We start from the raw sequence: 20,686 nt of genomic DNA, 5'->3' as shown, positions 1-20,686 counted from the left end.
AGAAAAATATAAGATATCTCGTAGAAAAAAACATGTAAAAATAAGATTTTTCACCTTTTGGTTAACATTAATAGATAACATAAATTAAATTGGAATATTTTCTCGCATTCATCCGATAAAAATAACACCAAATTTTCAAAGAAATGGATCCATTTCAAATAAAATATAAAAGCAAAAATACTGAGAAATATTTTTTTTTTAATTGATAAAATCAATTGATTCAAGAAAAAATATCCAAAAAAGACTATTTTATAGGTAATGTAATTCAATTAGAAAAGAGGAAAGGTCGCCAACATGAATATAACTAAGCATGCAGTCACAACTAAAAAGTACCCAAAAAAAACTTAATTTGGTATGATGAAGTCAAATATTCAAATTCCTTTGTTCCAAATCCAATTGACCATACTGAAACATATACAAAAAAGTAACACGTTCATAATAGCAAAATATGGTTTCCCAATTTCGAATAAAACAAGCTATAAATGCAGAGTCAAATTTCATAATTACAAAGTTGTTAAATATGACAGAAGGAAAAGAGATAATAGTAATAACAATTAATAACTTACGTGCTTCTGCAACATCTCAGGTGTAGCAGAAGATATAACTAACTTTCACACATAACTGTCTATTAGCGACTTCCTCATCTCGTCAACAATGGAGCTTGGTTGAGCCTCTCTCAATTTGAAAACGCTTTCGACGACCGATAATTCTGTGGCAGTTGTGTCTGAACCACAGAATGCAGTCCAGTCATTGACAATCAATCCAGCAGCAATCACTTCACTTCCACGATTCACAGTTCCAGCAACCAACGGGACCTGAAGAAGAGTCGATAGTTCGTCCAAATCTTCAATAGACGTATGTGGATGAACCTGCAGAATGTTTGCACAATTCAAAGTTACAGAGAATTTTTAACATGAAGTTGAAAAAAATATGAGACAACACCTTGTTAAAAAAGCATAGGAAGGGTGAAAATTACCAAGCCACCCCTATTCGTGAAGCTACAGTAGCTTCCCACGAGAACATTACCAGCAACTGTCTGCCTAAACACCTCTACTCCAAGAACATCAGCAATGAGCTCTTCAGTTTCCTAACAAGGGATAGGAGAACATGTTACTAAGAGCTAAATCAGTCTTGAGTTACGTTATATATAATTTTTTTATTTTTTATTTATAAAAAGACGATCCACTCAGTGTCCCGTCTTTATTTAGATATGTGCTCAACATTGACAATTGACAAAGCCCAACTAGAAGTAATTTTAAGGAAGGATAAGAAAAAATACCCGGTCAAGATCAGTATGTGTGAGAGCAACATGATCATTACAAGCAATTGTATTCCCCAGAGCAGACAGTCTCTCTTGTATACGTTGAACAACAACTTGGTCAGGTAGGCTGTTTCTCAAGTGCTGAAGTTCTTCAAAATGAAAAGAATACAAGCATAACGTCAATTTCGTATTTGGCATTACACATTACACATCATCATCACATTTTAACATAAATCAAAGAACATCCAGACGAGTTTTAGGGAAGTCGGAACGAACTTAATTTCATAAAGCATCCTCACTATAGGAAATTGTATTGAAACAAACTTAATAATGCCTACGCCTACAGTTTCAGGTATCATGTGCAAGACATGAAGGAAATAAAAGGTAGCAGTGAAAAACAACAGCAGAAGTGTTAATTTACAGATGTAGAAAGATGAAAATGCATATCAATTTGTTAGTGGCTGCTAAAATTACGTAAGAAATGTTTAGGCTTCACTGACACCACAAAAACAGAATCAAAACAGACGTACAGAATTTAAAGTTTCAAACTCAGAACACGTTCATAAATGAGAATAATTAGACTCTTATTGATCAAGGAGGTAACCATTTACAATTTTATCATGTAAACGGCCAGTCAGAATCTATGCTAAAACAATAGTATGAATGATCCTCCTGTCAAAGTTTTAGCAGGGGAGGATAAATTAATTTTAGTTCCATTAACTTCACTTCAATCTCTCTGGCTTGTTAAAAGAGAGACAAAGATGTTCAAAGAGGCATAAGACTGCAGGTAATATACCCCTAATTACTAATGAAAGGCGTAACATGACAAGAATATAGAAAAAAGCTTGCCTTGGTCAGTAGTGGTGTGGGGTACAAGGAGCCCATTTTTGTTTCCTGCAGTAAGGAATATAAAAAATGAATAACTGATATATTATATCAACATGCAGTGCAAATAAGTAGTATGGGCCTCATATCATTATGGGAACCTAAGATGCTGAAAATAATGCGACAAAAAAATTTCACAAACCAGCACATAGACGGCCAATAATGCGAGTGCCGTCAATGGATGTTTTAACAACCGGAATGACAACAGCTAATTCAGCTTCGAAGGAACTAAACCATGCAAACAATGCGTGAGAAATCGGTTCCCATTCAAAGTAGACAACTTAAAGCGAGATTATTGCCTATTTTGTTCTCTTAAGCAAAAGATACAGAAGCATGATCAGGAAACATGAGAGGAAAAAGAAAAAAACCTGTAGAAGTTCTCAGAGCCACCAATTGCAACCAAACAGTACGCATTAGTGAGTTTGGAGAAAACCCCAATTTCACATGAGTTCTCAAACATAAGCCCTGAAGAACAACAGCAAGTGAGAAACGTACTAGTTGACTCAAGCCCAACGAAAATTATTTAAAGATACAATAAAAGTAGCTAGAGAAGGAAACATGAACATGAGTAAAATAAGGAACAAAAAATTGGTGAGACTTACTGTTCGCCATGATTGCAAAAGACAACCTTGATCAATCAACAACAACCTCCCTTGATGACAAATTAGGAGTCCCTTGCTACCCCTGCATAGTAAAAGGCAGTTAGATGTGACCCTCTCTCGATTATGACAAGATAACAGAAGACCAGTAATGCTGGAATCACTTTCTCTGCGCAATTGACTAGTTGAGCTAGAAAAAAAAAAACATTGGCTAGACCGTGTGTTCATAAAAACCAAAGTCAATATCAGTTTTCCATTATTCATAACCAATGATATATCTTATGCTTACACAAAGATTCCAAACTCCAAAAAAAAAAAAAAAATAAATAAAAATATAAAAACAGCCCTCACAATCCTGATGGTTTATTGCATACTAATTTTTCTTTTTCTTTTTTTCAGACTACAGAGACAGTGTGTGGTAATTGAGGGCGCAAAGCGATGGAGAGAGACGGAAGGACAGTGAGATGGAGAGGGAGAGATGGGCTAAAACAGAGTGAGAATGAGACAGAAGCGAGTGAGAGAGAGCTTACAGGAGAAATTCTTAGCCGATGGCGAAAATCAGAGGTGCCGGCTGCCAATGGAGAGAGAGAGATATATCGCGACGAGAGAAAAAATCAGCTAGGGCTTGCGGGGTGAAAAGGAACCTTTTTGTTTTGTGAATAATTATTAGAGATACTTATAAAATTATTAATTATTTAATTCATTAAACTTATTTAAATATAAAAGCAATAACATCGGCAAATCTTCCTACAAAAACGTTTGTGGGAAAACAAGTTCTCTACAAACTTGGTGGCATAAAAACCGAATTGAACCACAATTATTCTGTTGAAGAACTTTGTGAAGAACTTCGGTAAAGGATTAAAAAAACCTAGTCGAACCCAAGAAATCGAACTGAACCACAATCATTCGGTTGTCCACATGAATTTATCTTAAATCAAAGCAAACCAAAATTGTTCGGTTGCCAACCTGAATTCATCTCAAATCAAACAAACAGAACCAAAATTGTTCGGTTAGTCCTTATAGTTTACCTTTGCCAAAACCGACACACCCTATCTCTCAGAGTCTTGAGTTAGCACACAGTATAATTTCCAATTCTCTCGTTTATCTTTTCAATTTTCCTCTCGTTGCACTCGTGGTCAATTGATCTCCCTCTCTCTCTACTTGTGCCTCCTCCAAGAAAGATATGATAAACTTCTATAATTAAAGTTATTATATAAAAGTAAAATTAGTTTGATTTAATCACGTTTTTCTTCATTTTTGTGGTCATTTATTCTAATCATAGTTTAAACATGCATAATAAACATTAAACATTAAACATTAAACCCTAGAAGAAGCGGTTACTCAAATGCATTTCAATTTCTGCCCCAAATCCGCCTCTCTTCCCTCACATTTAAAACATGAACATTCCCTTAAAAACCAGTTTTGTATTAAATCAAATTTCTGAAGGAATGGCTAACAAACAACAGTTCAGTTCAGTTCAATCCCCTCGAACAACATCAATGTAACCAGTTCCAACAACCATACTTACAAAAAAACAGGAACAAAAACAAAACGAAAGAGCGATGAATCCATTAAAATACAACGCCTTAACGAAAGAAGAAGAAGAAGAAAGACTGACCTGGCGTGGCGGCTCGGCTGCGACGGCAACGGCGGCGACGGAAAAGCGAAGAGAGATTGACAATAACCGAAGGGGGAGGGAGAGAGAGAGAGAGAGAGAGAGAGAAAGAGAGAGCGGTTTTATAGTGAAAATTAGTGAGTGTGGCGGCAGAAAGAGTGCTTAGGGTTGGCCGGTTGACTCCAAAGGCTGCGTTTTCTATTTCTTTGGGACCAAGCAAAACTTTTATTATCATTTTATTTTCATTATTTATTTATAAAACATTTAAATATAAATATAATATAATATACTTCCAACCAATTTCTAACATTATCTTAATTTATTACTTTAATTATAAATTTGCTTTCGCTAAATTAGTCCTTATTTTAAATTTGAATTGTTATTAATTTAAAAAAATTTAAGCTTACAATAAATAAAACTATGGACCAATCATTTTTAAAATAATATTTACATTATCATAATAATAATTATCATTATAATAACTTTGACTAATAATAATAATTTTTAGTAACTAAGATGCTATATTTATTATCATATTAATGAAATAGAAGAATCTAATTATTATTAATAATACCTATCCATTATTTGTTTATATGGATTTTTTTTTTCTTCCATTTAAGTTCAAATTTCTTATTTTTGCTTAAGAATATATATAAAAACTATGCAGTTAAATCATTTCAATAAAATTAAATGTAGGTTTTAAAAGATGATTAAATAATACATGTTGTGATGATCTTGATATAGACGAAATTTTATTACAATTTTATTACAAAGATTTAAAGTGAAATATTACAAAATAATTATACTATAGCTTTTAAAATATATTGATAATGTTACATAAAACATGTCACATTTCTCTTTATGTTATAATTGGTACAAGTTTTCATTTGAAATATGTTATAAAAACATTATTATAATTTTCTAATGAATTATGAAACATTCCCATCAAATAAAATTGTTAAAATTTTAAAGAAAAATGCGTTGTAACAATGATTATTATGATTATTATTATTATTATTATTATTATTAAAATATGTTGACAAACTATTCAATTTGTTTATTAATCCAATTTAAAGTTATTTTTAGTTCAAATTATTATAAAATTTGATATTATTAAACGCAATAAATTTGAGGGTTTTTTACATTTTATTTTGTAGATAAATAAAAATTTAATTGAAGTAAAAATTGTAATTAGATGTCTATTTAACCTAGAATAGGAGAGAGGCTTATCTATGCACATTCGCCACTTATGACACAATCATAATATAGAGTAGATTGTGACTCTCAAACTACAATAAGTAAAGCGACCATCAAGTAGCGTCCATCCGGCCATACGAGGGTCTAGACGAGTACTATAATGTGACACAGAGGACGATGCATCATCCAACACACCACACAGAGTAAGCATTGAAGAGAAGACGAAACACAAGTAAGATATGGACATTGAGTAGACTTGAGTGTCACAAAAAGACTTGTTGAAGGGCAGGATAAGGTCTCGAGCCTTAACCTGAAAAGTCAGGTTCTAAAGAAAATTTAAAAATGCGATTTTAGAATCAAGCACAGCCATATGAAATATGAAAACTCGCCAAATTTGGTATAAGTCAGACACCAAAGGGATATTCCACGACACCATATGTCTGCTTGCCAAAATCATGTCTACACCAATCAGATTAGAAATGTCTCAAAATGTCGTAGGAGAGGCATGGTCTCACCTCTACACCACGAACCCTGCGACCTAAGTGAGCTACATGTGGCGGCACATGTCTGTTACAATGAGAGCAAACATTACAAGACGAGTGTCTCTATTGGACCTCAACCCACGTGTCAAAAGTTGGATACATAATTCTCTCCCTACAAATCAACTAACGTTTATATACATATTCTCTCACTAACTTTTCCTTCTTTTTCCCATTATTAGTGTCTCTCTAATTGAAATTTATTAGCAAACAACTGTCCGATGTAAATTTGTGTAAAAAACAATCAAATTTATGCATCTCAAATGGAATATGAGCTAAGTTAATTAGAATGCAGCTGATGTTACCTATAACAAATACATTTCAACTGATTCATTTGAGTCAATTGGAATCTACTTCCTTTCTTTTAACACTTCTAAATTGAGGTATGAACTAGAATTCTGCAGAAACGTAACATTATTCAGCGCATTAATAACTGAAGCTCAACAAAAGTGAACCTAATAATTAAAAGTGGCCTTTTAACACTTCCACACCATACATGCTCGTTACCCACATACATTATCTACATAAAGGCTGGTGGGAAAAGAAAATGAAAAAAATAACAAGCTAATTCAACATAAATGACACAAAAAGGGAGTAAAAATACATGGAAAACTTTGCAATTACAAATTTTCTCTTACTTGTGAAAGAACAAAACTCGCCTTTTCCCTTTTCTTCTCTCACCTGCCTGCAAAGCACAGTAGACCTTCATCAGATTCGAAAAAACAAAAGGATAATGTTTGCTCATAAGAAAGCATCCTAAACTTTTAGCTTCAAAACATATACAGCTTTCTAAGCAACATTTTGCATTGTTGGTACCTCACTCTCAAGCTTAGTTGAGATTGCCCTTCGGCCATTATGAAAGCCTGACTGTAACAGCTCAAAGTCATCGCTAGTATAGATGCTGTCCTCTTTGGACTTTCCCTCAAGATTTTTAAAACGCGTCTGCTAGGGAGAGGTTTCCACACCCTTATAAAGAATGTTTTGTTCCCCTCTCTAACCGATGTGGGATCTCACAATCCACCCCCTTCCGAGGCTCAACGTCCTCGCTGACACACCGCCCGGTGTCCACCCTTCTTCGGAGCTCAAAGTCCTCGTTGGCACACCTCCCGGTGGTTGGCTCTGATACTATTTGTAACAGCCCAAACTCACCGCTAGCATATATTGTCCTCTTTGGACTTTCTCGTTTGGGCTTCCCCTCGAGGTTTTTAGAATGCGTCTGCTAGAGGTTTCACACCCTTATAAAGAATGTTTCATTCCCCTCTCAACCAATGTGAGATCTTACATCGACTAAATCAGTCAAACATATTGGAGGTAAACTGGCATTCCCAGTAATGGACACAGTGACGTCAGTTGATTGGATACCTCCTTAGAAAAGAGTGGAATGGAGAGAAGCTAAGATAAAGGTCTTGGCTGTTTCTAAACTCTAAACCTCATGTAAGAAAGGAATGTGAGTCAAAAAAGAAGGTTAAACATCAATCATACAAGAAAAGGGCAATCTAGGCTCTCTAAACTAAAATAAAAGGCGTAAATAGCTCCCTTTGGCTAGATCAAGTTTCTAAGCTTAGTTGCACTTGGAGAAGTTGATTCAGGGCAGAGGACAGAGAAAGCAATTGATCTTTCTTGAGGTTCAATCAACTTCCTATAAGAACGTTTGGCTTATAAAGAATTCACTGCTAAAGGCCGATAGTTTTATTTGTTTAATAAAATATATTTCTAAGACCAAGTCTTTTATACACTTTTGCAGTTCTTAATACTTCCAAATATAATGATAAATGGATTTCCTTTAATAAAAGATTCTCCTACAAAAGGAAAATACAAAAAATATAAGTTGCATAGAATTGGTAAGTAAAAATAAAAGATAAAAAAAGTGGCCGTACCCTAATAACGAATAGTCTCAAGGTTAGCACAATGGTATCTCTTAAACTGCAAAAAAGAAAACAGAACAAAATAATAAATCACTGAAGACAATGCAGTTGAAAATATTACATTATAGAAACGAATTACAATCTATCATCAGAATCAGAACTTGATTTTATGTAGCCAAGATAATAAATTCCCTAATTACATCTATGAATTGTAAGTGAGTTGCTAATTAATTAATGTCAAATCGAGGTACAAATTTTCTTTACCCAAAAAACTTCGGGTCACTAGGCACAGTTAAACATGTCTTGGAACTGTAGCCGGTCATGAGTTCGAGATTTTGTAATATCATGAATCCCATGTGAGCCTACATGTGTTAAGTATTTCTTTTTTCAATGAAACAGATTTCTTTTTTCCCTGATTCGGTAAAAAGTAGCAGAAGTTCTTATCAACCCCTAGCAGCTCCCAAAAAACACTCCAACTAGAATGAATTATAGCAGCCTAGGACTTTGCATCTGCTATCATCACAAATCTAAGGTCCTTAGAATTTGTGTATTTATACCACATATAAGTGTAATGATCATGAAAAGAGCATAATGCATGGCTTCACTTCTAAAGAAACTCAGCAACTTAAAATTTGCTTCTTAAATATTAATGCAAAGTTTGTTTCTTTTCTTTTCTTTTCTTTTGTTCCTTCCATGGGGGAGGGGTGTGAATATGGAAACAGAGGAAGAAATTAATCTATGATAATATAAATTCCAATTCCCTACTTACCAGCTAATATCTGCAGAACTGTTGTCAGCACGCAAGTGATGCTCAACTTTGTTTGAACCAGTTATTACAAACTCAGAGGGATCTCCAAATGGAATTGAAATCTACAAGGATGAGAATAGACATAAAAATTTGTATGGAAAGAATAATCAATGTGAAGAAGTATATCTTTTGAGATCAGAAAAATAATTGTCTACAAAAAGTAATTGTATGTATGGAAAGTATACACAGGTGTGTAAACTTTTAGTCGGGAGAATATACTATGGGTTCTTGGGCTTTTTCTTCTTCTATGACATGAAACAAAAACTATCTTCGAAATTTGGAAGGTACAAGTAGTCAACTTTTTACAATAAATAAAATGAGAGAGAGAGAGAGAGAGAGACCCTCCTGATTAACAATGCACTAGATCATATTTACTTAAATATATACAAGATTGAAGGTGGTCCTCCAAGGGCATCAAGGGAATTGTATTCAGAGGTGCAACTCCCAAATCCGTACGATAAAAATTAAGATTTTAAGCCCAGAAAAAAGGCTATTTTCTCAACGAAAAAGATAAAAAAAAAAAAATTCATTAAACCAAAATAGACGCATTCCCCTCCTTAGGATTAACATAACTGAGCCAATATGATGGAGATAGCTTGACCACCAAATTTTTTATATGGAAGCCACCCTCTAGATTAGAGCCCTCCAAAAAAATTAAAAGGCCTCCATTCCATTTGCAATATTGGAAAGCATCATGAAAGGAGTAATATAGAAAGTAGGGAAGCTAGAAACACATTATTGAATGAAAGTGAGGCAGCCTCCTGTAATGCCCAAGGACTTATCCATTAGCAAGCTTGCGAGAGATTCTTTCACTGATATTTTCTCAAGGAGTGGGATACCTTGGGAGAAAATTGAGAGGTATGCTAAGAAAAAAGCAGCAAAGACTGCCTTGCAAGAAAAAGAAGGCTAGGGTTTGAACTTAAACATTTTCTGAATTGAAACCAGTAAAAGTGCTTTGCAAGGCTTAGTATTTACACTAGAGGCCTCATCAAGAAATTGTAATAAATTTGATCCAATTTCCCACTTTCTCCAATATTCAACAAAGAGAATAGAAAGGTATCATCAATGTATTGTTCTGTAGAGATATCTGCAGTGCTAGTAGAAAGCTTCAACAACTGAAGTTAGACCTCTAGATAGAAGTGCTGTCAACAACCAAAATTAGTAAGAAAAGGAGAAGGGCCTCCGTTTCTCAATTCTTTTGCAGAAATGATTTCCTAGGTTTTTTATTAATAATTTTGGAATAATTTGCTCTGGAGGCACAAGCAAAGGCCCTCACCCTTTCCTGTACTTCTAACATCAAGAAAACTCCAACCCACTTCATCAACATCTTTTCATAATGAAGCTAAAACATCCCTTTTTGTTAAAAGGAGTTGGGAATGCACCACTAATATCTTTTAACCTCTAGATTGAGAATACACGTCAATAGGTCACTTTAGCGCACAGTAATCTTTTTCTATGGAACTTTAATAATGTCAAGATGGATAGGCTGGGTTTCTTGCAGAAAGTGAGCAAGTTTTATTCTCCATGATGTAAGAGAGTATTCTCTTGATTCTTCAAGAGCCTTCTTCCTGCATTTCCTCATTGCAGATAGCTCACAGCAGTTTGTTCAGCTATCTTTCCCCCTTTGTTCTAGCTGTTATTTTGAAGGACAAATACCCCCGATAATCAAAATCTTCATGAAGAAAATTCTCCGCAGTTGTCTCAATATAAGAAGTGTAGGTCTCAAAACTAATAATGACTAGTCATTATTCTCTCTCCCTTAGTTGGTACTCTGTGTCAAGCTAGTGGAAAGGATAGTGATTCATTGTTCCTAAGCTGTTCGGATCTTGTGAAAGAATCTTTGAGCACCATAGGCCTAGAAGAGTTTCTAAGTTTGAACAGCGTTCGCCAATCACCCTTCAACAAGGGACTTTTGTAGTTAAATGGGGTTACAGCTCTTTTCATATTTGTTTCGTTAAGGAGAGTTTTCTCGGGAGAAAAAAGATTGGCTTGATCTATGGGATAGTACAGCCTTTCTCGCCTCCAGGAGTGATGTCACTAACTCTTTTCGTACTTATTACCCCGCAATAATTGTGGCCAACAAAAGGTGTTTTGTAGTCATATTTTGTGTCGGGCTTCCGTATGTTTACTTGAAATGTTTTATACCTCGGATGGAAAACTAAAAACTCAGAATGAGAGAAAAGAAAGAGAAAAACAAGATGCAACTAGACAGTGAAGTTAGCTCATTTCTAAACTCATTGTGTTTTCATCAAATATGTTCACTCGCATATGGCACATGTTTGTGGTAATGCACAAACATATTTGAACAAAGTGTAATCTAGAAAAAAGTTAATGTTGGCCAGCCTCAAAATGAAAAAATTAAGTTCAGATGTCATGAACTTAAAAGTTCTTTCAGACAAGTAAAATAATTTGATAGCACATGCACGTTACCAGACGAAAACACTTTCATCGAACAGTTCCATCCAAATGCAAATGAAAATTTTTGGGGGAATTATAATCCGCTAATCTCATATGACAGGCACACTACTATTCCACCAATAATCTACTAAATTCTTTTGTAATTAGAGCCTCTTGTTGATTATCAATGATTGGAAAACTCTCATTATGCAGTTTTTAGGCGGGATGCCCTCTACCCCCTTAGGCTGTTCTTGTTTCTTGTTTTGGGAATCTATATCTTTTGATGTTTCCTTTATTAAAATAATAATTAAAAAAATCTTACTGTAATCTTATAAGATGCCTTTATCATTGACAAGGATCCAGAATTACTTCATCAGAAACGTTTTAGACAACTGAAGATAGCTTAGCTTTTCTTTATGGTCTATGAAAATGAAGAGGAAACTAAGGAGATCGTACAGTTGTATTTGGAGAAAACTTTTCAGTGATGACATCACCACCAGGCCTGCTACATTTTATACTGTATCCTTCCCTTTTGATGGATAGTGTAGCCACTTCCCATGTATCTGGATATCCGGCCTGTCATTGGAGTAAACATAAAGAAAACAATCAGGGCACCTAAGATTCTATTATTAATTTGGGGCCAAATGCATGAGCGTGCAAGCAGACATGTATCTACAAACAGAAATTAGATAAGTAGGGTAAATAAAAATGTCCAAAATTTTTTGATCATTTAAGTCATACCCCCATGGATACTTTATATGAAGCATGACCACTAGAAAGAGTCTTCTCTATGTGGTTCTGCATTTCGGGATCTGTTGAGACAAAAGGAGTTGTCAGTTATCTTGCTGTAAATGGTGCCTAAAGCAAACTTATGACTTCTTACGAGAATCACAAGAGGTTCTCAACAATCTTTATGTTCAACAAAAAAGGCAAATTTAATGGTTGCCCAAAAAAGACAAATATTAATGATAGAAAAAAAATCATATTGTTGAGTCACCAATCAATCCAAAAGCTTAAGTTAATGGGTTATGGTAAGTTTAATCTTAATCTTATCATCAATATTTTAACACTTCCTCTTGTATTTAATCTTATCATCACTTTAACACTCCCCTCACTTGTGATCTTGAAAATTGAAAGAAGGCCTGAAAATCAATATTAATGGGGGAGGAAATGACAGAAAACTTAACACTAGGCCTCCAGCTATGGTACCATGTTAAATCACCTATGGATTATGGTAAATAATCTTTATCTCAATGCTTCAACATACAGAGAACTAGTTATAACTTCTCATAATCAATGAGAAGTTTTGTTTCTATTTATACATACATCCAGAACAACCAATAATCAAAAGGATAAAAATTCTCTTTGCTTAGAACAAGCATGTGCTGGAGAAGAACTCTAGTGCACTGAAAAAAAGGAGAATTTAATTGACATATGCTAGGAATTAATGGTGGAGAGATGTAAGGAATGCCACCAATGACATATCTGTTATTACTAGGTAGCAAGCACTGAGTGTAGTATAAGTAGAGTGAGTTCTCATCACTTGGGGCCACCATGTGCATCGTGTTTTTTGTTGTTTGGATATTTTATGGGTCTTATTAAGGTCTCTGGAAGGGGTTCAGAATGCTATTGACTCTTGTATTAGGTTATTTCAGAAGTGATTGGGGGGAATAGTTTTTTGTTTCCTATGGGAATTTTCTCTTGTAAACTTTGTAATTTTGCAAACTGATGTAACTTCTAACATCTTCAACAAGAAGTCCTGTTTCGTTGAAGAAAAAAGAATGGCTAAGAGGCCAAAAAATAAGTGGCTTAAGGGAGATAATACACCTAACCCCTAGAAATTTCCTTTTGAGCAGTATATTTCGACTCCCGTTTCCACTTGTTTTCCATGCTCTAGTACTGATTCCTACCACAATTCTATACTAAATAAGAAAATAAATGGATACCCTATCTAAGATCAACCCAATGCCGTCATAACTATCTTAAAGTTCTCCACTCACCCTAGTTTCCAAACACTAATTTATACAAAAATTATGTCTAGAAAATTAAATATATAGCCCTTAACCAGATCTTAAGTATGTCCACCAGAAACTTACCACAAATAATCTTTAGGTGATCATTGGCAAAAACTTTTACAAGCTCTCCCTGCAATGGCAAAGAATGCAAGTTATAAATACAACGCAGAGTTAAATTGTAGGCAGAATCCAACTCATGAATCCCTGACCACATTCATCTCTCTCATCGGTTCGGCCCATGCAAATGAAATACAATTTAATGCCATTCAGACTGAACTTAAAGGCACGTTCACAGGTGATAGAAATTTTTGTTGAATAAAAAGAATAGCAATTTGTGTTACACCCCACCCCAAACCCACAATTGCCTACCGGATCTGGGTGCTACCTCGACATACAGAAATTAAAGTTCCTTCACACACATTGGATGAACTCAATAAATTACATCCAAGTGTCTGCCCAAAAACACGAGGTGAATGTGAAATGGACAAGGTTTTTTGGTATTTAGTGAACAATAGTTAGAAATTAATTGGTGGATCAGATACTTTTTCCAACAGAGCCAAAACAACACCCAATGATCTAATGAGATAAAAAAAAAAATGGCTTCAATCCAAAATAATAAACAGAATAATTACAAAAGTCTTTCAAAACATAAGGCTAAAGAAAAGCAGAAGCATTAAACTTGGCAAGAGCTCACACCTCTTCCCAAAATCTTTATACCCCTCTAAAGATTCTATCATTCATGTAGCCAAATACTCTATTAAATTTGGTGAATTAGACACTTTAAATTTCATTAAATTGTATTTATTCTGAATCAGATACAGCACCTTGCGCCTTCTGTTATCCAAAGGCTGGACTTCAATAGCTAGATAGGTGTTAACATCATCCGCAGTAACACGATAGTTTGGTTGCTTTGCCCCTGTTACAATTTAAAAAGTATAAGGTTCCNGGGGGGGGGGTAGTCAGAAACAAAATGTAGAACACACAGAAGAAGTGATACCTTCAATGTAATTCACAGATCCATCCTCCAAATGCCGGACCCACTGCAATTTAAAAGAAGGACCATTAGTTACAAAACGATAGTTAAGTAGCTTAGCAGTGAGTGAAGTTTGCAGCCTCATATATTTATGGGTTTTGACATTCACAAAACTAATAATACAAAAGAATAAAGGAAATCCAATACAGACTATAGAGATGCTAGTTAAGAACATAGCCAAGATCAGAACCACTGATCCACAGTCTCATAAGCCAAACTAGCCTTTCAATCTATGAAATAGCAAAGTAAAAAATTGAGATGATTAGCCAAAACAACAAGACTACGAGTTTCATCGACATCCATCAATTGTTCAGCAACTATGATTCATTTTCTTGAGAAGAGTTTTCCACGACCAGAATGGATCGACATATGATATATGGACGAATCCTTTCAATTCAAGTTTATGTATGGCAGTGGAACTTGTAGCTCTGTTGTTTTAGCCAACATCTCAATGTTTACGCTTGTCATTTCATACAGTGAGAGGCCAATTTGTCCTATGAGATTGTGGCTTGGTGGTGGTTATGATCTTGGTGGTGGTCTTAGCTTACTCCTCTATGGCTACCATCAGTATCATTATCTGAGATGGTAATAGTCTTTCAGATATCGAGTAGCAGAGGATCAATGGACCATCAAGATACTCACATTCAATGAACAACATCAAATGTCTCATGATCTTTTATTTTCAATAGGATTCGTAATGGATAATATTTGGGTCTTCGATTCTCGCTTTGGCTCTTCCAAAGAGCTCCCAAGCTACATCTACTATGCAGCTTCCTGCTAGTTCTCTTACCCATTGATTTTGTCTTTACTTTGGCTCTTCCAAAGAGTTCCCTTCCTCCGAGTTCTCTTTTCCATTCATTTTGTTTTAGCTGTTATGTTAACATTGATTTTCTATTATGTTGCTATGTGGCATTGATTAGTAGCCTTATACAATATAATATTAACATGAGATCAACTGAAAAAGGAGTGTGGAAGTAATCAAATTTCCTAGCTACCTTGATGGAGTTACGAAGTCGTTCATGCCAACATGCCAACATCAACCTCGAAAGTCAACTCAATAATAGCACTACATGACTTCTAAATGACAATGAAGAAATGAGACAGTTGCCTTTTTGTAATTATTTAGGTCTAATTCTACTCGATTGGATTCATTGCTTAGTAGAGTTCCTTTTGAGGGTTTGGTGTTTTCACATCCCTTGTACTCTCATTTTTTCTCAATGAAATTTCAGTTTCTTATAAAAGAAAAACATATTTAAAAAATTAATACAAAATCCAACGGTTGAAGAAAAGATAAGAAACATAAGAAAATTTAAATGAAATCTGTTCAAATTGGGAAACATTTTTGTAATTTTTTTGGGACGAGGATTTTCTAAATTTTCAGGGAGAAGGGGGCAGTTCTAGTTTTATTCTTCTGCGGGGGCCCAAAAAAGGTTTTTAAAAAATGCTTCCCAAATTGAACAAAATTCATTAAAATCATAACTGTAAACGAACTTGAAGTTGCACACTATGAAGAAGCATGAACCTTAACTGGATCAACTCTTCATACCACTCTAAACATTTGCCTTCAGAGATTCTTTGAATTCTTTCATTCCACATGCCTCTACTAAAGCTTATATAGCATTAACCGTAGAATATTTGCTTTACATTTAAGTTTTACACCAAAAAGAAGCTGGAAAGTACTTTCCTCTGACCTTTATTAAAACCCCCAAGAAATACCGAATGTAATCTGAATATCTCATTCCAAAATGTGGACAGAGCAATTACGCATCCAACAAATTTCAGTTACAAAAAAAAGTAACTTCTTATTTTAGTGTCATCACAAGAATTCCAGTTACCAAGAGCAAAATCCGATTCAAACAAGGTAGAATATTGGGTTCAAGAAGATGGACCTCAAAATTACAGCTAGTTGTTCCATTAATTGAGTATCCACATGCTTGGAGCTCTTGCCCCGGAAAAGCTTCACCAGATATTTGAAGCCCCTCAATAGCAGGTAATGGATCATCATCTGAAACCAAAAGTGAACCCCACTTAATATGAACTGTTACTGAAATGCTAACAACAAAAACAGGGAGAAAAATATTTGCCTTCAGAAAACGAAGGTGAAGGTTCCTCGAGGACTGGAGGCAGAATTTGAGAATGAGAGGAGCTTGGTTCATCAAGAGTGGCAGGAGGAGGTGATTGCCCAGAACTCCAGTTGGAGATAGGTTCTCTCTCTGTTTGGTCGGCCACATCTTGATCATCACTATTGGTTACAGGTTCACGAAATGTCACCTGTTTGTTTGTTCCTTCACTGTAACGTGTACCAAGTAGACTAACAGAAGTTAGATCTGAAGGAATAGTGTGAAGAGCGTCACTACATAAGCAATGAAAAGCCATGTTAATAATAGCAACCAGCGTAAAATAATGTTTATCGACACAAGATTAGCTGCTAGCTGTACGTAGTCGTAAATTCTGAAAAGATAGAAAGTTCTACTATTATACGTCAACTTGATTCAAGATTTTGAGATGTTCATCTTTCTTGAAAATATTTCTATGCTCAACTTCTTCTCATTTTCAAACCCACAAACAGTCTATTGAAACTATAAGCTTGTTTACAGTGCCTGCAAATTACAATAGTACCAACAATCCCCACACCAGACACCACACCATCAAAACACTATCCTCGTGGAAGATACCTCCCTAAAAGACGTCTCCAAAGACTTCTACCAAGACTTCTCGTATAAGTGAACAATATGAAAGGTCTAGGAGAACATGTGCTACAAAGCTAACAATCTCAACATGATTAAAAAGGAGAACAATTTCTCTTATGCTTTATTAGTGAAGTAAAAAGCAAGATGAGAAAAACATGAATTTACAAGATTAGAGTGCTGAAGACAAATGAAGGTAGGGGTCATTAAATGTGCTTACATGAAAAATAAGATTTAAAATAACATACACAACAATATAGTTCTTAGAATTATCAAAAAACCAAACGTCATATGAGGACATTAAAATCTATCAATCAACAGAATAATGTAAGAGATATATCCCATACATCAATGAAATTGCTTAAAAAATCTGGGAGGCAAGTTTTCCCTCACAGTTGAAAGGATTCATTTCCACAAAAACATGTACTAATAAACATTTTAGACCAATCATCCTACATTCCTTAGCTAAAGAACCTTCAGTTCTTTTACTTTCTTTTAATGGAAATCAAGATTGCCCATTGTTTTAGTGAAAATGTGCAACAAAAGTTCACAGACAGAAGGAAAAAAAAACCATAAAACCTAACTTTAGAGCTTTTAAAAAGCCACTGCAATTAGAGCTTAATAGAAAAGAGGAGTGATTACAAAAGAGAAGATCTAACCAATGGGAAGAAATAAAATTTTTCAAACCCAAAACTCCCTCTAGACCAAGTAGACTAACAGAAGTCCTTCAGTTTCTCTGTAGCCATTGTTCCTCCTGTCATAGAGCTTTAATTGCATTGCGGCCAGACAAACCTTTTCTTCCTTTAAGGAATGTCAGAGCCTTTGGAAATAAGTCCTTAGGTTTTGACTTCTTTTGTAACCATATTCAAAAGATGGCCCTGTTGTTACGACATCCTCCTTATAATTATGAGTAACCTGCAGGCTCTTTTGGTATTGTTTTTGTTTGGGGGAAGCTCTCTACCCCCGGTCCTTAGGTTATTCCCCTTCTATTGTTGAATATACCCCTTCATGTTTCTTATAAAAAAAAAATTAATAATAAATATAAAAAAAATAAAAATAAAAATAAAAAAATAAAAAAATAACAAAAGAACAAAATAACAAAATAAAAAAACCTTCCTTTAAAATTCAACCCACATAATAGCTGTTCTAATTTATTGAGGGAGGAAACATCAAAACTCAAATTGATTTTTTTTTTTTTTTTCTTTTTGGGAGAGAAACAACTATAATTTCATTGATATGATAAAATTACAAAGGGCAGATCTCCAAGCCCTGGGATCTATGATAGAAGTTTCCAATGGGAAGTAAGATAAGAGATAGCAAGATTCTTGAAGGAGTAATTTTTACATCATGACAGCCATACAAAAAACTAAAAATTCAAGGAAGCTAATAAAGGATTTTTCCTTGTAAAAAAAATGTGGTGGTTTCTTTCACACCAATTAATGATAAAAATTCAGGAAACCTCATTCACTCAAAGGAGGGTGGAGGGAAAATACTGCATTACTATCCTCTGCCTGTGTCCGTACAACCAATTCAGCTTCAAGGAAAAACAAGGACATCTCAGTTGCAGCTTATAAACCATGTTATGTTCTTCAGAATATGTGGTCCAAAGCAAAATTCCTACTTACTAGCGTTTTGCAATTCCAAATAAATCTAGATACTTCCATTTTCAGGGCAGCTACCTTGCAATAAGCTTTCGTCAAGAATGAAAAAAGAGAGTGCACCAAAAAGATCTCACAATCAAATCCCTAGTTCAAAACACTCTACAGCTCTAGCATGGTAGTCGTAAAGACCTTTCCTCCCAAATTCAGCAAAACACCGCCGAAGACTAAAAGATATCAGCTGAACTGGGTACCAAGATATATATGGACGGTCCTGAAACTGTTTCCAGATAAAGAACCCAGGCAATAATAAGTTCAATAGGAAGTTAGGACCCAATTCTTTGACTTTACTTTTAAGTTGCAAGTGAAGAAGAGATGGTTACTGTCCTTGGTCTCCACCACTCTAGCCAGCAATTGGGAATCTACTAACTCCTTTTATTTGTTGGGTCAGACAGTTGAACCCTAAAGCAATTGAGTGAGAAAACAGGCAACGTTTAATAGGTCAACATAGTTTGTAAACTCTTGAGCTGTAGCTTCAGTGAAATATGGAATATTTGTGGGAGAAAGGAAATGTTTTTGGTAGTTTAATGCTTGTTAGCACATATAACAGAAAGCTTGAAATGTTACACCTTTTGGCATTAGGTCTAGTACAAAAAGGAAGGTAGCGGGTCCATATGACAAATAAAGAGAAATAGGTGAATCTTTGTATAGATATTGATTTAATTTTAGAGAACGGAGGGTAAAAAAATCTACAGGTATCAATAAACGTGACAGAATATATGATCTGACTATATTTCCCCCAGCATAACTGAATATTCTACAAATGGGGGGGTATTGTTGAAGTGAGGAAGACTATCCAAATTAAGTAAATTAAGATCACTACTCTCGAGAAAATTACAAGAGCTGAACAAAAGATGATACAAAAGGTTCCAAAACATGATGAAGTTATATGTCATTCGATGAGATAGTTGAAAATCAACATTCATCTCAGGACCATACTAACACGTTTGGCATGCAACATAAATATGCAATGAAAGCAGAACGCACCAACAATTGAGAAGGTTGTTATTGTAATCAGTTCAGTAGCAGTCTTCATGTGAACAGGCTCACCTGCTTGCTTGATGTGAATACCTCCCCAAATCATCTGGTTCCAACTTTTTTGCAACATCTAAACCAATCTGATGATGACTGGGTAGATCCCAATCAGCTGTGGTCTGAGCATCAGAAGAAGAAACTGGGATATTCCCGTTCCAATAAGAAGGTTGAGGAACCAACTCAAGCCCATTTTTAGTCTGGAACAAAATTTAGAAAATTAAGAAAAATAAATTAATTTAAAAAGGAGGTATAACAGAAAGATGCGAGCATACTGAAGCGGTTAAGGTTGCACCAACAGAATGGAAGGGTGACTGTGGTGCAAAACTTGAGTGGCTTGCATCAGAGCGCCAAGGTGTTAATTGATACTGTGACTCCTTCAATTTTGTCTATCAACGCAGAGTAAGATACCAGAACAATAAATAGAAGTAAACAAAATGATTTATCAAACTACAGTTTCGCTTGCCATCATTGATCTATTAAATTCTCAGTACCTCAGTGAGAAGAAGCTTCTCCTGCAAGTGCTTGAATAGAATCTGCAAGAATAAATAAACTCCCCAGAGTTACTTTTCCACTTATTTTAATAGAACAGACTAAAAGCTGCTATATAAGTTTTATTAAAGTGAATAATAAAGCTTGTAGGTTAATTTCTTGCATCCTTCTTACACAAGTTAGATGGGACTATAAAATGACAGATATCAGCATATATTAGTCATTTGTTAGTGCATTCATCACAGTAAGGGCAGTACTATCAATCAACTCTACTGAATAACCATTTAGAAGTCAATCTCAAACTTCAAGAACCAATTAGAAAAAAAATTCAAACCTCAGGACCAAGCATGTCAATTTTNCAGGAACAATGATTAATACATTTCATGGATGGTATGAAATTACAAAAGGACAATATAAATGTCATGATTTAAAAAGACACTTCCAGAGCAATTAGAGAAGTAAGCCTACACCTATGAACGATTGGTGAGAATTTACCAAAGACATCCTTTTACGGACCAAATGGGTGACCTCAGGACCAAGCATGTCAATTTTGAACCCTCAAAGACTAATTTTTTTTTTTTTTTTTTTTTTTTCAGGAACAAT

General features: G+C 34.8%; 2 protein-coding genes across 11 annotated transcripts in view; both read right to left on the bottom strand.

Moving 5' to 3' along the window:
- Positions 1-413: 413 nt before the first annotated feature.
- LOC111795386 (eukaryotic translation initiation factor 6-2-like) lies at positions 414-4,490 on the bottom strand. Of its 3 annotated transcripts, XM_023677783.1 has the most exons (9): positions 4,364-4,476; positions 3,774-3,915; positions 2,749-2,830; positions 2,515-2,611; positions 2,289-2,374; positions 2,111-2,155; positions 1,280-1,410; positions 977-1,087; positions 414-869 (listed from the first exon to the last, which is right to left on the bottom strand). In XM_023677783.1, the coding sequence occupies exons 3-9, from the start codon at positions 2,756-2,758 to the stop codon at positions 612-614; spliced, it is 738 nt and encodes a 245-aa protein (XP_023533551.1). In that variant the 5' UTR covers positions 2,759-2,830; positions 3,774-3,915; positions 4,364-4,476; the 3' UTR covers positions 414-611. The 3 variants fall into 3 exon arrangements, with proteins under 3 accessions (XP_023533551.1, XP_023533549.1, XP_023533550.1); XM_023677781.1 differs by lacking the exon at positions 3,774-3,915 and having other exon boundaries at positions 4,364-4,490; XM_023677782.1 differs by lacking the exons at positions 3,774-3,915; positions 4,364-4,476 and adding an exon at positions 3,276-3,340.
- Positions 4,491-5,666: 1,176 nt separating this feature from the next.
- The window catches only part of LOC111795384, a 21,814-nt gene continuing 6,794 nt past the window's right edge, over positions 5,667-20,686 (bottom strand). The window contains exons 7-20 of one of the 8 annotated variants that reach the window (XM_023677780.1): positions 20,086-20,127; positions 19,867-19,980; positions 19,610-19,791; positions 16,299-16,567; positions 16,104-16,219; positions 14,179-14,221; positions 14,006-14,097; positions 13,263-13,311; positions 11,908-11,978; positions 11,623-11,742; positions 8,731-8,831; positions 7,974-8,019; positions 6,735-6,781; positions 5,667-6,124 (exon numbers count right to left, since the gene is read on the bottom strand). In XM_023677780.1, the coding sequence (XP_023533548.1) occupies positions 6,031-6,124; positions 6,735-6,781; positions 7,974-8,019; positions 8,731-8,831; positions 11,623-11,742; positions 11,908-11,978; positions 13,263-13,311; positions 14,006-14,097; positions 14,179-14,221; positions 16,104-16,219; positions 16,299-16,567; positions 19,610-19,791; positions 19,867-19,980; positions 20,086-20,127 (1,386 nt within the window). In that variant the 3' untranslated portion in view covers positions 5,667-6,030. Of the gene's footprint in view, positions 6,125-6,355; positions 6,495-6,734; positions 6,782-7,973; positions 8,020-8,730; positions 8,832-11,622; positions 11,743-11,907; positions 11,979-13,262; positions 13,312-14,005; positions 14,098-14,178; positions 14,222-16,103; positions 16,220-16,298; positions 16,568-19,609; positions 19,792-19,866; positions 19,981-20,085; positions 20,128-20,686 lie in introns of those variants that run through there. The other 7 variants (XM_023677775.1, XM_023677774.1, XM_023677779.1 and 4 more) reach the window with 7 other exon arrangements.

Source organism: Cucurbita pepo, chromosome LG05 (genome assembly GCF_002806865.2).
Source record: "Cucurbita pepo subsp. pepo cultivar mu-cu-16 chromosome LG05, ASM280686v2, whole genome shotgun sequence".
Lineage (NCBI taxonomy): Eukaryota > Viridiplantae > Streptophyta > Magnoliopsida > Cucurbitales > Cucurbitaceae > Cucurbita > Cucurbita pepo.
The sequence above is the reverse complement of the archived record's forward strand: the minus strand, read 5'-3'. Positions and strand labels throughout refer to the sequence as shown.